Source organism: Podarcis cretensis, assembly GCF_951804945.1.
Source record: "Podarcis cretensis genome assembly, chromosome: 3".
Lineage (NCBI taxonomy): Eukaryota > Metazoa > Chordata > Lepidosauria > Squamata > Lacertidae > Podarcis > Podarcis cretensis.
Window position 1 is genome coordinate 81,691,738 of NC_137172.1, and position 12,357 is coordinate 81,704,094.

General features: G+C 39.8%; 1 protein-coding gene across 1 annotated transcript in view; it reads left to right on the forward strand.

Moving 5' to 3' along the window:
* MDN1 (midasin AAA ATPase 1) overlaps positions 1-12,357 on the forward strand; it is a 91,949-nt gene that overhangs the window by 12,945 nt on the left and 66,647 nt on the right. Inside the window, exons 13-23 of the mRNA XM_079971098.1 lie at positions 195-307; positions 607-755; positions 849-909; positions 1,474-1,679; positions 2,986-3,089; positions 3,745-3,889; positions 5,002-5,098; positions 6,487-6,600; positions 8,318-8,465; positions 8,617-8,727; positions 9,689-9,840. Coding sequence (XP_079827224.1) covers positions 195-307; positions 607-755; positions 849-909; positions 1,474-1,679; positions 2,986-3,089; positions 3,745-3,889; positions 5,002-5,098; positions 6,487-6,600; positions 8,318-8,465; positions 8,617-8,727; positions 9,689-9,840 — 1,400 coding nt within the window. The remainder of the gene's footprint in view (positions 1-194; positions 308-606; positions 756-848; positions 910-1,473; positions 1,680-2,985; positions 3,090-3,744; positions 3,890-5,001; positions 5,099-6,486; positions 6,601-8,317; positions 8,466-8,616; positions 8,728-9,688; positions 9,841-12,357) is intronic.

Genomic DNA, 12,357 nt, shown 5'->3' on the forward strand with positions numbered 1-12,357 from the left:
AGGAGGCCCCATTAGCTAAAGTGGTGCTTCAGGATAAGAACAGTTTCAGGTTAAGAACAGACCTCCGGAACGAATTAAGTACTTAACCCGAGGTACCACTGTATTGCACAACTGCATATGGCAAAGGACTACATCATGTGTTTCTTTTTAGTAAGCTGAGTTCAGTATGTATGCTCTTTATTTATTTACTCTAGACTGAATACTACTGTCAACTTTACAAACCAGAAATTGCAATAAGGGAGCAAGAGGTCTCTGTGGGAAGAGTCCAGCTCTTACGGAAGCAAATTCATGCGCTTCTTGTGCAAAGGTATTGATGCGTTTGTTTGTTTGTTTGTTTGTTTGTTTGTTTATATTTTAAAATTACTAAGGCACCCTTCAACCAGATGGCTTACAGGTTGATGTACAATAGTGCACTTTTTAAATGTGCTTGTAACTTTAAAATTCCGTGCCAGCATTTTTAATGTCTCATTGAGGTGTTTTTTTGAAACCTGGTAATAGAGAGAGATTATATTTGTAGAATTAGTGAATCAAATGCACTTGGAGATGCTTAGCACATAGCATTAGAGTATTGCTAACAGAAGATTTTACCCTTTCATGTATTGGCAGAAAAAAGCAGACCTTTGCTCCCACACGTCCATCATCCGTATTAATTGAGCAGCTGGCTGTGTGTGTCGACAAAGGAGAGCCTGTGTTGTTGGTGGGTGAAACGGGGACAGGCAAAACATCTACTGTTCAATACCTGGCCCACATTACAGGTAAAATGTAGTATAATGCGGGGACTTTGACCAGGATTCTAGAAAAGGTTTGAGAAATGCTTCAGTGTCTTTTCTGTGTTTTATTTCTTCAAGGGCACCGTTTGAGGGTTATCAACATGAATCAGCAGAGTGATACTGCAGATCTCCTAGGGGGGTGAGTGTCTAATAATTCTGCAAATTGCTGTTGGCAACTGCATCAACAAATCATTTTTTTTCACTCGTGACTTCAGATCTTGTATTTAGTAGAAGTGTGCATGGACCCCATTCATAAGAGTTACTGCATTCAAAAATAGAGAACCATATGGCAAAAAGAAAAGTACATAGAGCAACATGAAATGGGGTGTGGGATACCATGGATGGGGTAATGACAAGTACAAGGAAGTAGAACAAGGAAAAGGGAATGTTCAGTCTTGGGGCATTGAGAGATGTTGGAATGAGCGGTGCCATGTAGCTGTGGGATGAAATTTTTGACATTTTGTGTACCTGGAAAAAAAAGGGTAAGTTCTCTTATATGTTTCAGCCGGTCTCTAATTTTCAACATGTTCAAGTCATCTGTTTAGTAATGGTGTGCAGGGGCCACCAGATTCACCTTTTATCTGTTATCAGATCCGCTGAGGCTGGTTTGATTTTCACCTTGTCCGATCGTACTGAGCCTGATCTTGCCACATGTCGCTGCCGGAGTTTTCAGTTAACACATTACTGTTTGCCCAATTTACAGCTATAAGCCGGTGGATAACAAACTGATTTGGTTGCCCTTGAGAGAGTCTTTTGAGGAGCTTTTTGCACAGACGTTTTCCAGGAAACAAAACCAGACTTTCTTGGGGCACATCCAGACATGTTACAGACAGAAGCGCTGGCATGATCTTCTCAAGCTGATGCAGCATGTACACAAATCTGCCATTAATAAGGAAGCTAAAGAAAATGGTAAGACTTCCAAGTTCTTAAAATGGGTTTCTGTTTGAGGACGGGCAGGGTAGAAATCAAATAAATAAAATGAGAGATTTAAGCGGAACTTGCATTCTTAAAGTTGGGTGGACTGTGCTTCAGTGTGCATTTGGCAAGGGAGATACAATGTACCTCGGGTTACAAACACCTCGGGTTACAAACACTTAGGGTTACAGACTCCGCTAACCCGCAAGTAGTACCTCGGGTTGAGAACTTTACCTCAGGATGAGAACAGAAATCGCGTGGCGGCGGGAGCCCCATTAGCTAAAGTGGTACCTCAGGTTAAGAACGGTTTCAGGTTAAGAACGGATCTCTGGAACGAATTAAGTTCATAACCAGAGGTACCACTGTACTAGGTGTGATTTTTCCCTAGAATTCAAATATGGAGAGATCAGCAGTGGAGGGGGGAAAAGCAATTTTTCTGCAGTAGAAAATAGCATTTTCTGATACATGATCCAATATCATTCCTGAAGCTTAGCGGGTGTGGATCTGATCAGTGACTTGGGTGGGAGATGCTTGGGAGTCACAGTTAAGCCTTCCTGAACTATTTAATGTTCAGATAAAAGGACAGAAAGAATTTAACATTCTCACACATCATCTTTGACTGAAGAGGTGAAGGTCTTGTTAAAGTTGTACAAACTTTATCCCAGCCTGATGATAATAATAATAATAATAATAATAATAATAATAATAATAATAATATAAGCTTGACTGCATTTTAAAGGGGAAGGTGAAAGGGGGGAAGGTTATTGTTTTGTTTGTTACTATGTTTCGTATTTTTGTGTTTTCATATTGTAAACTATCCTGTGGTCCTCAGTTGACAGGCAGTACAGAAATTTAATAAATAAATAAAGATAAAAATAAAATACTGCTCTGAAGTGGAAAGAGATACAGTTTAAGTAACTAGCCTTCTAAGGCTGAATCCAGATGTGCTCAATAAAAATAACAGATTTGTAAGCATTCCTTTGTTTAAACAGAGGAGGTGATTGCATATGCATTACAAATGTCTGGAGCATTACTTGACCTCAAACATTACTCAGTCCAATGAATTCCAACTCATTCAGTTCATTCATTTTAATGTCCCTGTTCTGCTAGTAAGATTTAAATTGCATAAAATCACTGGTCTAAAGGTAATTGTTGGAATAACTGGACTATTCTCTTCAGAGCGGCTTATGTTATATTCAGAGTTGTTTTGCACTATGACAAATTCTATTACGTGGTTTCATGAACTTGAATGTTTTTATCTTATCGTACGTTTGCTATAGCTTGCCTTTTTTTTTGTTAGGCTCACCATTGAAGGAAAAGTGGGAAGAACTTGGTATCCGCTTAGATCATGCAAAACAACAGATGAAGATGACAGAAAATGCGCTAGTTTTTGCATTTGTAGAGGTAGTCCTTTTGTGCATAAGAGCATATTTGTCCATAAGATGCATATTAAAGTTACTTTATTAAAATAAAGTTCCAGCTGCAGTTTGTTTAATGTGCTGGGAATTATAGATCTGTGAGGGGTAAATTGCAGTTCCCAGGATTCTTTGGAAGAAGCAGTGTGCATTCAAATGTGTGATGTGGATGACACACACACACACACACAGTTTCTGGTTTTTTGCCTGTGGAGGCGGTCATTTGATTTCAGGCTAGCCAGGTTTCACTTAATGTCCTTGTGTTTACTCCCCTTAGTCTTGGCTGAAAATGAAGGTGAAATAGATTTCATCTGCAAGCTAGGAAGAATGAGTCCTCATTGAGGAAAAAAGTTAATGCTGCAAAGGGTTTGGTGCTAGGTAAAAAAAGTAGGTACAACTAGAAACACCTTGGAGGGGTTTGCAGATATTTAACTGTTATAGAGCAAAAGCAGTTAATTAAATGAGGAGTTTCCACTCCACCAACTTGCTTAAAAACAATGTAAAAGATGGAATTCTGCTTATACCACTGTGGAATTATCTGGTCCCTCTAACTATAAATGCAATTTTCAAAACATAGTCCAACTAGAGGGCAGCTCCAGATGCCTATCAAATGCTAATTTTGAGTCTTTTTGTCTTTTTTTAAGGGCACCTTGGCACAAGCAGTGAAAAAAGGAGAATGGATTCTACTAGATGAGATCAATTTGGCAGCAGCAGAAACTTTAGAGTGTCTGAGTGGTTTACTTGAAGGATTATCTGGTTCACTGATACTGCTGGATAGAGGAGACACAGGTATTGTTTTTGTTTTTTGTTGCAGTAAGTTTTCCTGTTCTGCAGTGGTGTATTTTTTCAGTTCCTTTTTTTTTTTAATGAGAGTTTGAAATTAATGGTTTCAAGTCATCTAAGTTCATTGACCCATAGATGAGCATATAAAGATGTGACAGACCCAGAAGCAAATTATTAGTAATGTAAATGAAATAAACTCAAGAAATTTGAGTATATAATCCACAATATAATCACCATTACGAGGAATTGCAAAAAAAAAGATTATATTATTCATAAAGGAGGTGCTGATCTCTAAATATCCAAGCCCTTTATTTCTGATGCTCATAGAGCCTAATTAATTTCTCTGCACTATATCTTGTAAACTTTTTCACACCCATGTCACCGTCTGCACAGTCACATAAAGGCCGTGGGTCAACGTTGACCACTTTAGGAAGCCCTGTAAACTGATAGCTGAAAAACTCACATCTGAATACAGTGGTACCTCAGGTTACATACGCTTCAGGTTACATACACTTCAGGTTACAGACTCCACTAACCCAGAAATAGTACCTCAGGTTAAGAACTTTGCTTCAGGATGAGAACAGAAATCGTGCTCCGGCGGCACGGCAGCGGCAGGAGGCCCCATTAGCTTAAGTGGTGCTTCAGGTTAAGAACAGTTTCAGGTTAAGTACGGACCTCTGGAACGAATTAAGTACTTAACCTGAGGTACCACTGTAATACTATCTTTTCACTCTTTTGATTCCTGATAACTTAAGAGATTAGCATGTGGGAGTTTTCTCCTGAAGAAGAAAATTGCAATTCCTTGTCCATGCTGTCCCTTAGCTTGAAGAACAGCAAGTTCCAGAGGACTATGAAAAAAGACCCTTTTGTTTGCTAAGATAGGAGATGCAGTTTTCATCTTTGCTTTTAGGGATAGCTTTCTCTGAAGTTTGAGAGTAGGTTTTCACCAGCTAGGACAACAAATTGGCTGTGTATGAGTTTTTCTGTTTGCTTCTTGAACTTCTGTTTTTAATTTTCCTTAAATGGCTGTTTCATGCTTTCTTGTTTGTATGCTACATTTGTTTTTATGGGGCCAAACAGCGCTGTAATTTGTTGGTTGTGCATTTTTTTCCTTGTAGAGCCCCTGGTACGTCATTCAAATTTTCGTTTGTTTGCCTGCATGAACCCAGCTACTGATGTTGGCAAAAGAAACCTCCCTCCAGGAATACGGAACAGGTAGATACAGAACGTACATTTTTACAAAACAATTTTAAAGCTGAGAACAACTTGTAGCTCTTGAGGTGTTTGCAGTAGCCTAGAATGTTGTACTTCTTTTGGTCTGTGTTGCATACATCTCTGATTGGCATGCAGTAGCTTAGGGATATGAGGGACCTGTGGCCAGCCAGTTTGTATTAAGACTCTTAACTCCCCATCCTCATCCCTCTATAGCTGAAGCATGCTGGTGAGCTGCTATGTTGCAAAATACCTTTTTCTGCCAATCTCAGGAATAATAGACGTTGCACACTCTCTTTGAAAGCTGCAGTTGTCTTCAAGTGTCCTTTATGTCATCAGGTTCAGAGTTGGATACTAGAATTATATAGTGGTCTCATGGGAAAGATAAAAGGAAAATGATCTACATTGCTCTGATGGCCATCTTCTGATTGTCAGCATTACATGTTAGCTACAAAAACAGCTGGATAAAAGGCTGGTTGGGTATATGAGTGGATTTTATGCTCACTTTGATCTTTCATAGCCCATGCAGTCCAAATTAGCTAGGCAAGCAAGAGCTGATGGTAGCTTGTCAAGTGTTCATTAAGCACTAAATTCCACAATTGCACTTTCATTTCCCCACTGAATTGCTCAAGAGGTTTTGACTTACGGACAGTGTGACATCAGTGACAAATGCATGGTGTTATCACTGCCCCTGCAGAGCTCAAAATAATTCAGCAGCAATATCATAGTAAACCCAGTATCCTAGGTTTGAGTGTATAGCAGATGAAAGGATTCCAAAATTTACCTATGATAAAAGGTCTATGTTTTTCCAGAAACAACTAATGCTCAGATAAGCCAATAGAAGTGCAATTTAAATATTTTTGCATGTTTTAATTTATTTTTAATGGTATGTTTTAACTTTTGGGGTTGTATTCAGTGTAGCGCTAAGTGGTCCTTTGTGTGAGAAGAATGACTTCTGCTTGCATGGCAGGACATCTCTCCCCCCCTTCCTCTGTGTGCCCCCTAATCTGTTCTGGGGTTTCCCCAACCTTCTAGAAAGGTTTGGGGATGGCGGGGGCAGTGCTCCAAGACCAAAGGCAGATGTTTTCCTAGGCTTGCTACCTGACTCCTTTTTAATTACAGCTCTTGGGGGTTGAACCTGGGACTTTCTGCATGCTGAATTATGTGATTTCTAAGTAATCTGCAAGCTTTCACCGAATGGTACTCTATTAAACATAAAGGGACCCCTGACCATTAGGTCCAGTCGTACTCTATTGGTACTCTATTACTAATCTTTAATTCAGTACATTTGTAATTGGTTGTGATGTCGACAGGCTGGGGTCTGTGATCAAATATCAGACTTTGGTATCTATAAGCAGACAGGTTTTTTACAATGTAATGTCGTCTTGTAGGTTCACTGAACTTTATGTAGAAGAGTTACAAAATGAAGGAGACTTGCAGATTCTTATCATGGATTATCTCAAAGGGCTGAATGTGAGCAAGAGCGTAGTGCAAGGGATCGTAAAGTAAGTTTTTGATGAACAGAAAGTACTGTATAAATTGTAAGATTTGATAAGAGAGTCTTTGGGAAAGTTTTGTTGTATTTAACTTGTAGCAGTGCTTTTTTCTGGGGGGGGGGATGCAGGGGTACGCATACCGCTAAACATTTTGTGAATCTAAGTTTGGCCTCATTAAGGTGCAATATTTCAATATGAGTAGGAAAATGAGAGTACTCCTAAACATTTTATAAGTGGGGGGGGAGCACTGACTTGTAGTGTGGTATTTCTTTTTTCTCTCCCCCCCCCCCCCGTAGTGTGGTATTTCTGAAACTGGGGTAGTCAACCTGTGGTCCTCAGAAGTTGCTGCACTACATCTCCTATCATCCCTGAGCTTTGGATACACAGGCTGACGGTGATGGGAATTAAGAGTTGAGATTGCGCTTTTCTGCCTTTTGAACTTCCTCTATGAGTTGCCATTTCTTTGAGCTCATTGCAGTTCAGAACGTCAAATAATTTATTTAAATTATGCACCAGATTCCAGATGTGCATCCCACTTGCTTTCCATGTTTTTACTAAATGAGTGTGAGCTGCACTCCCTCAGTGTCATTGTCTTAGCCAATATCACTGTCAGTCAAGATATATGGGTTTTTCCCTGCTTTTCTAAGCCCCAATATTTGAATAAATTTTAATCAGGAGCTTTGAGTATTTCAATTTTATTCTACATTAGCATAACATGGATGCCCTCTTCTCTCTGACCGTGGTTCAGAAGTTCATTGTAACTCTTAACTCCTGAAATTTCTGAGGAATTTTCATGTTTGAAGACTTTAATTTCTTTAGAAAACTATTTATTATTGGATAATGTATTGCACCACTTTATTTTTCTATGGCTGGGGTGAGATTAATATGAAGGGGAAAGCATTTATCTTTAACCACTGTTTTCAATATTTTTGATATCTTAAGTACCTAAATAAAATTATCAGTATTTTTAATGTTGTATTTTATAAAATGCTTACAGTTTTCTTTATGAGTTTTGTTAAATAGATACATCTGAATATTTAGGGACTATCTCATAGAGGGCCTCACTCTATATATACTGCAACACATGAGTCCAATTTCTTTGAGTGGTGTGAGATTCCAGGGGTCCCATACATGATAAATGCAGGATCTGTGTTTCCTTTTGGAAAAATGGGGCACAGTGGAGCCTGTGTTGTTTTTATGATACATTATTTATTTACGCATATATACAACATGCAGCCTAAAAGGAGGAGAATCCAAGCATTACACCCATACAGATGGTCCCTTGCTCTTTCATAGCTGTGCTCCACTTCTAGGCAAGAGAGCATTTTGGCTTAGCACAGACATTTAGAATTGAGCTTATTTTTTTATGGCAGTTTCCTCTAACCTAGTGCATTCCAGGTTGTTTTTACACTGCATCTCCCATCATATCTGTTGGCCAAGCTGATTGGGATTCATGGGAGTTGTAGTCTTTCACCAGATGTTCTGGAAGACTGATATGTGATATATAGACTGAGCCTTACCTGGGTTGGTTAGCAACAATATGGAGTGAAATCTCTTTTGCACCCTTATTCAATCCTGAAGGAGACAATATTTATTCAGGAAAAGGAACTCCGCAGCACATTGAGGTATCGAGCCCCTAGATAAATTAACTCCTGTTAATATGGTAGAAAAATGAGCGTAATACATGAAAAATATGCTTCATATATATAACCCTTCGCTTCTGCAGCTTTTATTTGTCTGTGAGAAAGGAGTGTGAAACAAAACTGGTAGATGGGACAGGCCACAGACCTCATTACAGCCTTCGTACTCTCTGCAGAGCTTTGAGATTTGCATCATCCAACCCATGCTGCAGCATACAGCGCTCTCTTTATGAGGTGACTACCTTTGTTCTCTGTTCCTAAACTTCCTTCTCTCTTCCCTTTTGTCTTTAGACAAAGAGAGAGAGAAATTATCTGGCGTTAGCAATTAAAATCTCTTTGAAACTAGCTACTTAAAAAAACCCCTAATCTGTTTTCTTCTCAATAGGGCTTTTGCTTGGGTTTTCTCACCCAGCTTGACAGAAGTTCTTACCCTGTTGTTCAAAGGCTAATATGTCAGCATATTCTGTCTGGAAACGTGAAAAGCATCCTCAAGCAGGCAAGTAATTTCTTACTATTTGTGTGTGTGTGTGTCTGAATGGAATTGTTCTCAGATTGAGTTCTCCCCTCCTCCTCAGAATTTGTTTGGGGTATGACATAAAATACATAAAACAGAACAAAACTCAATTTGAATTCTGAGTTTAATTTTACCCACCCTGGATTAAATCAAGGGTTTCCCATTTTCACCTGGAATGTTTGCTGAATGGACTGACATCGATCAAAGCCTCCCACTTGGAGGAAGGTGAAAGACAATTGTTACTGATCTCATCTGCGCACACCCTAGCAGTACCTTTCACACTGTTTTCGAAAGCCCCCAAACCATCTGGACGGGTCTGCGGGAGAAAGTGGAAATTGACAAAATGCTCCCTCCCCACCCCCAGCCCACCCAATCCCCATAGGAGCATCCTATAATGAAATTCCACTTACTGTACAGGAATGCTGAATCCATGTAAGGTTTGGAAATACATTGGCTTAGATCTAGAGTTCATTCCTGCTGATGGAAAGGTGAGAAGGTGACTTTTTCCAGTTCCCCTTCCTTCTGCATTTGGAAATACTGTTCAGTTTGTTGGGGCCATTTCTATAATAGTGTGAAAGGTGATTTGGGGGGTACAAGATGGAGGGGAAATAATAATAAAAAAAACCTTTCATCCACTTCTGCCAGTGAGATGCTGCCTGCTGGATCAGAAACCTTCCATGAATGGAAGGAGTCCTTCTGTTCTCAGAGGGAGTCTAACGCATTGTTTTAATATATCCCTCCTCCCAGGTGTAGACTCTGTGCTTGCTTGGTGTATTATACCATAACCAGAGCATGATAATCTTCTGCATCTCACATATAAAGGAAATACCACATGTATTCTGGTGTTCTAAGAATGTGTTGCTTAGCTAAACAAAAAACAGAATTATTATGCGGAGAGAGCAGTTCATAACAAGCTGGCTTTGTTTCTGTAATGTCGTTCTAGTCATTACCAGAGCCTAAAGGAGGGAGAATGATTAAGGTAGAGGGATACTGGATTTCGATTGGTGACATGGAACCAACTGTGGATGAGACTTATGTGCTTACAGCTTCAGTTAAACTTAACCTCAGAGACATCGTCAGAGTTGTATCTGCTGGGTATGTTGGACTTCAGCTGTACCTTTTTCTTTCCTTTGGAAATAGTTTAATTTTGATTGGTGAGAATAAAATAATCATTTGCTCTTTTCTTGAGAGCATACTTCCTTGAATTGTGCTACAGTGCATTTTTTTATTTAGTAATGATCTTATTTTACAGGTACTGCAAAAAGCCAAATATTAACTGAAAACAGTATTGCAAATATATAAGCAATTGACAAATGTCTCTAACTGTTGTAGAAAAGCACGAAAATATTTTCTACATCAGTAATAACAGTGGGGGGTGTCTTAAAACTGTTTCTGTTCTTGATTGCTTGTAATTGGAATAATTTCTGGAGCATTGTTATGACTCTGGAATAAACTATGCCATACGTGTTCTTCAGTCTTTTTGAAATTATGGAATCCCGCTTTTGGAGATACCATGATGTGAATTGTTTACGTGGCCAAATTTTGACGTATATGGGCCTAGAAATCATGACTTGAAATTCACTGAGTTGGGGCTGCTTACGTTCCACCTTGTTTTTGCATTCTTGCTAAAGGGCAGCAAACAAGATGACAGCCTACATTTCCAAGTATATATTAGCAGTGTGAGGAATGTAAGCAGTTGTTTGTTTTGTTTTTAAGAAAACAGAATTTTGAAGTGTTTAAGACTCTTAACAAGTATGCACAATACACAAAAGTGTCTCTTTGCTCCATGGGAGCGAACGACTACAATAAATATGTAGTTTGAGTTTCAGACATTTGCTGGAGGAGGCGTATAACATGACAATTAAGAAGCACAAATACTGTTGTCGGTTGTCCCTAGCTTTGACTTGTTTATTCTGAACTTCAGCGAACTTTCCTTTTTTTATCACACAACACAACAGGAAGCCCAAGTCTCATTTCTGGAAGTGCTCTTAATCAATATATGTCGTAAAAAGACCTTGAAGCCAATCAGGTACAGTGGTACCTCAGTTTACGAACTTAATCCGTTCCGGAAGTCCATTCTTAAACCGAAACCATTCTTTTTTTTTTTTAAATACATTTTTATTAAATTTTACACAAATATCTCCAATTAACAACTTCCAATTAACATATTTTTCTCTTTTGGACTTCCCTCAGCTTCTCTGACAATCATCCGTATTTAAGTTTATTATCTACGCATTCCCAAAATTAATATCGCCTTTTACCGTATTTTTCGCCCCATAGGACGCACTGCCCCATAAGACGCACCTAGTTTTTTGGGGGGGGAAATAAAGAAAAAAAATTTATTTCCCCCCAAGGCGCGGGGCTGGCGCGGGGGAAGCCTGAGCTTCCCCCGACCCCAGCCCCCAGAACAGGCTGCTGCCTGCTTGCCCGGCGGGACCTCCCGCCCGGCGCGCAAGGCTTGCGGACATCTGCCCGAAGCACGGGGCGTCCTCCGGAGGACGCCCCGTGCTTCGGGATGCAGGCTGCCGCCCCAAGCCTCGCGCGCCCGGCAGGTCCTGCCAGGCGCGGGAGGCTTGCGGACACCTTCCCGAAGCACGGGACGTCCTTCCCGTGCTTCGGGATGCAGGCTGCCACCCCAAGCCTCACGCGCCCGGCGGGACCTCCTGCCAGGCACGGGAGGCTTGCGGATAGCTTCCTGAAGCTTAGAGAGCGAGAGGGGTCGGTGCGCACTGACCCCTCTCGCTCTCCAGGCTTCAGCGAAAGCCTGCATTCGCCCCATATGACACACACACATTTCCCCTTCATTTTCGAAGGGGAAAAAGTGCGTCCTATAGGGCGAAAAATACGGTACCTTTACAGACATATTTGCATTCTTGCAATATTCCTTATTCTTTCACAAAGCTTCTTTAAAACCCACTAGCGTTGTTTGTTCATCACATACACTCTTCAAATACTCAGAAAATTTTCCCCAGTCCTCAATGAACTTGTGATCTCGTTGGTATCTTATTTTTCCAGTTAGTTTGTCCAGTTCTCCATAGTCCGTTAACTTCATTCTCCATTCCTCAAGAGTTGGTAGTTCTTCCTGCTTCCATTTTTGGGCCATTAATATTCTCGCTGCAGTAGTTGCATACTGAAAGAGTTTATGATCCTTTCTATTTATTTCGTTTCTTGTTATTCCTAAAAGAAAGGCTTCTGGTTTCTTTACAAAATTATATTTCAACATCTTCTTTAATTCGTTATATATCATCTCCCAGAACCCCCTCACTTTCTTGCATTCCCACCACATGTGAAAAAATGTTCCTTCTTTCTCTTTACGTTTCCAACACTTATTACAAGTTTTAAACATTTTTGCTAATTTAACTGGTGTAATATACCATCTGTATACCATTTTCATAACATTTTCCTTTAGGGTGGTACATGCTGTAAACTTCAAATTATCTTTCCATACTTTAGCCCAATCTTCAAAACATATATTATAACCAAAATCTCTGGCCCAGTGAATCATTACCGACTTAACTTCCTCGTCCATCGTATACCATTCCCATAACGTTTGGTACATTTTAGAAATTATCTCACAATCATTATTCACTATTTCTGTTTGAAGTTTGGAAT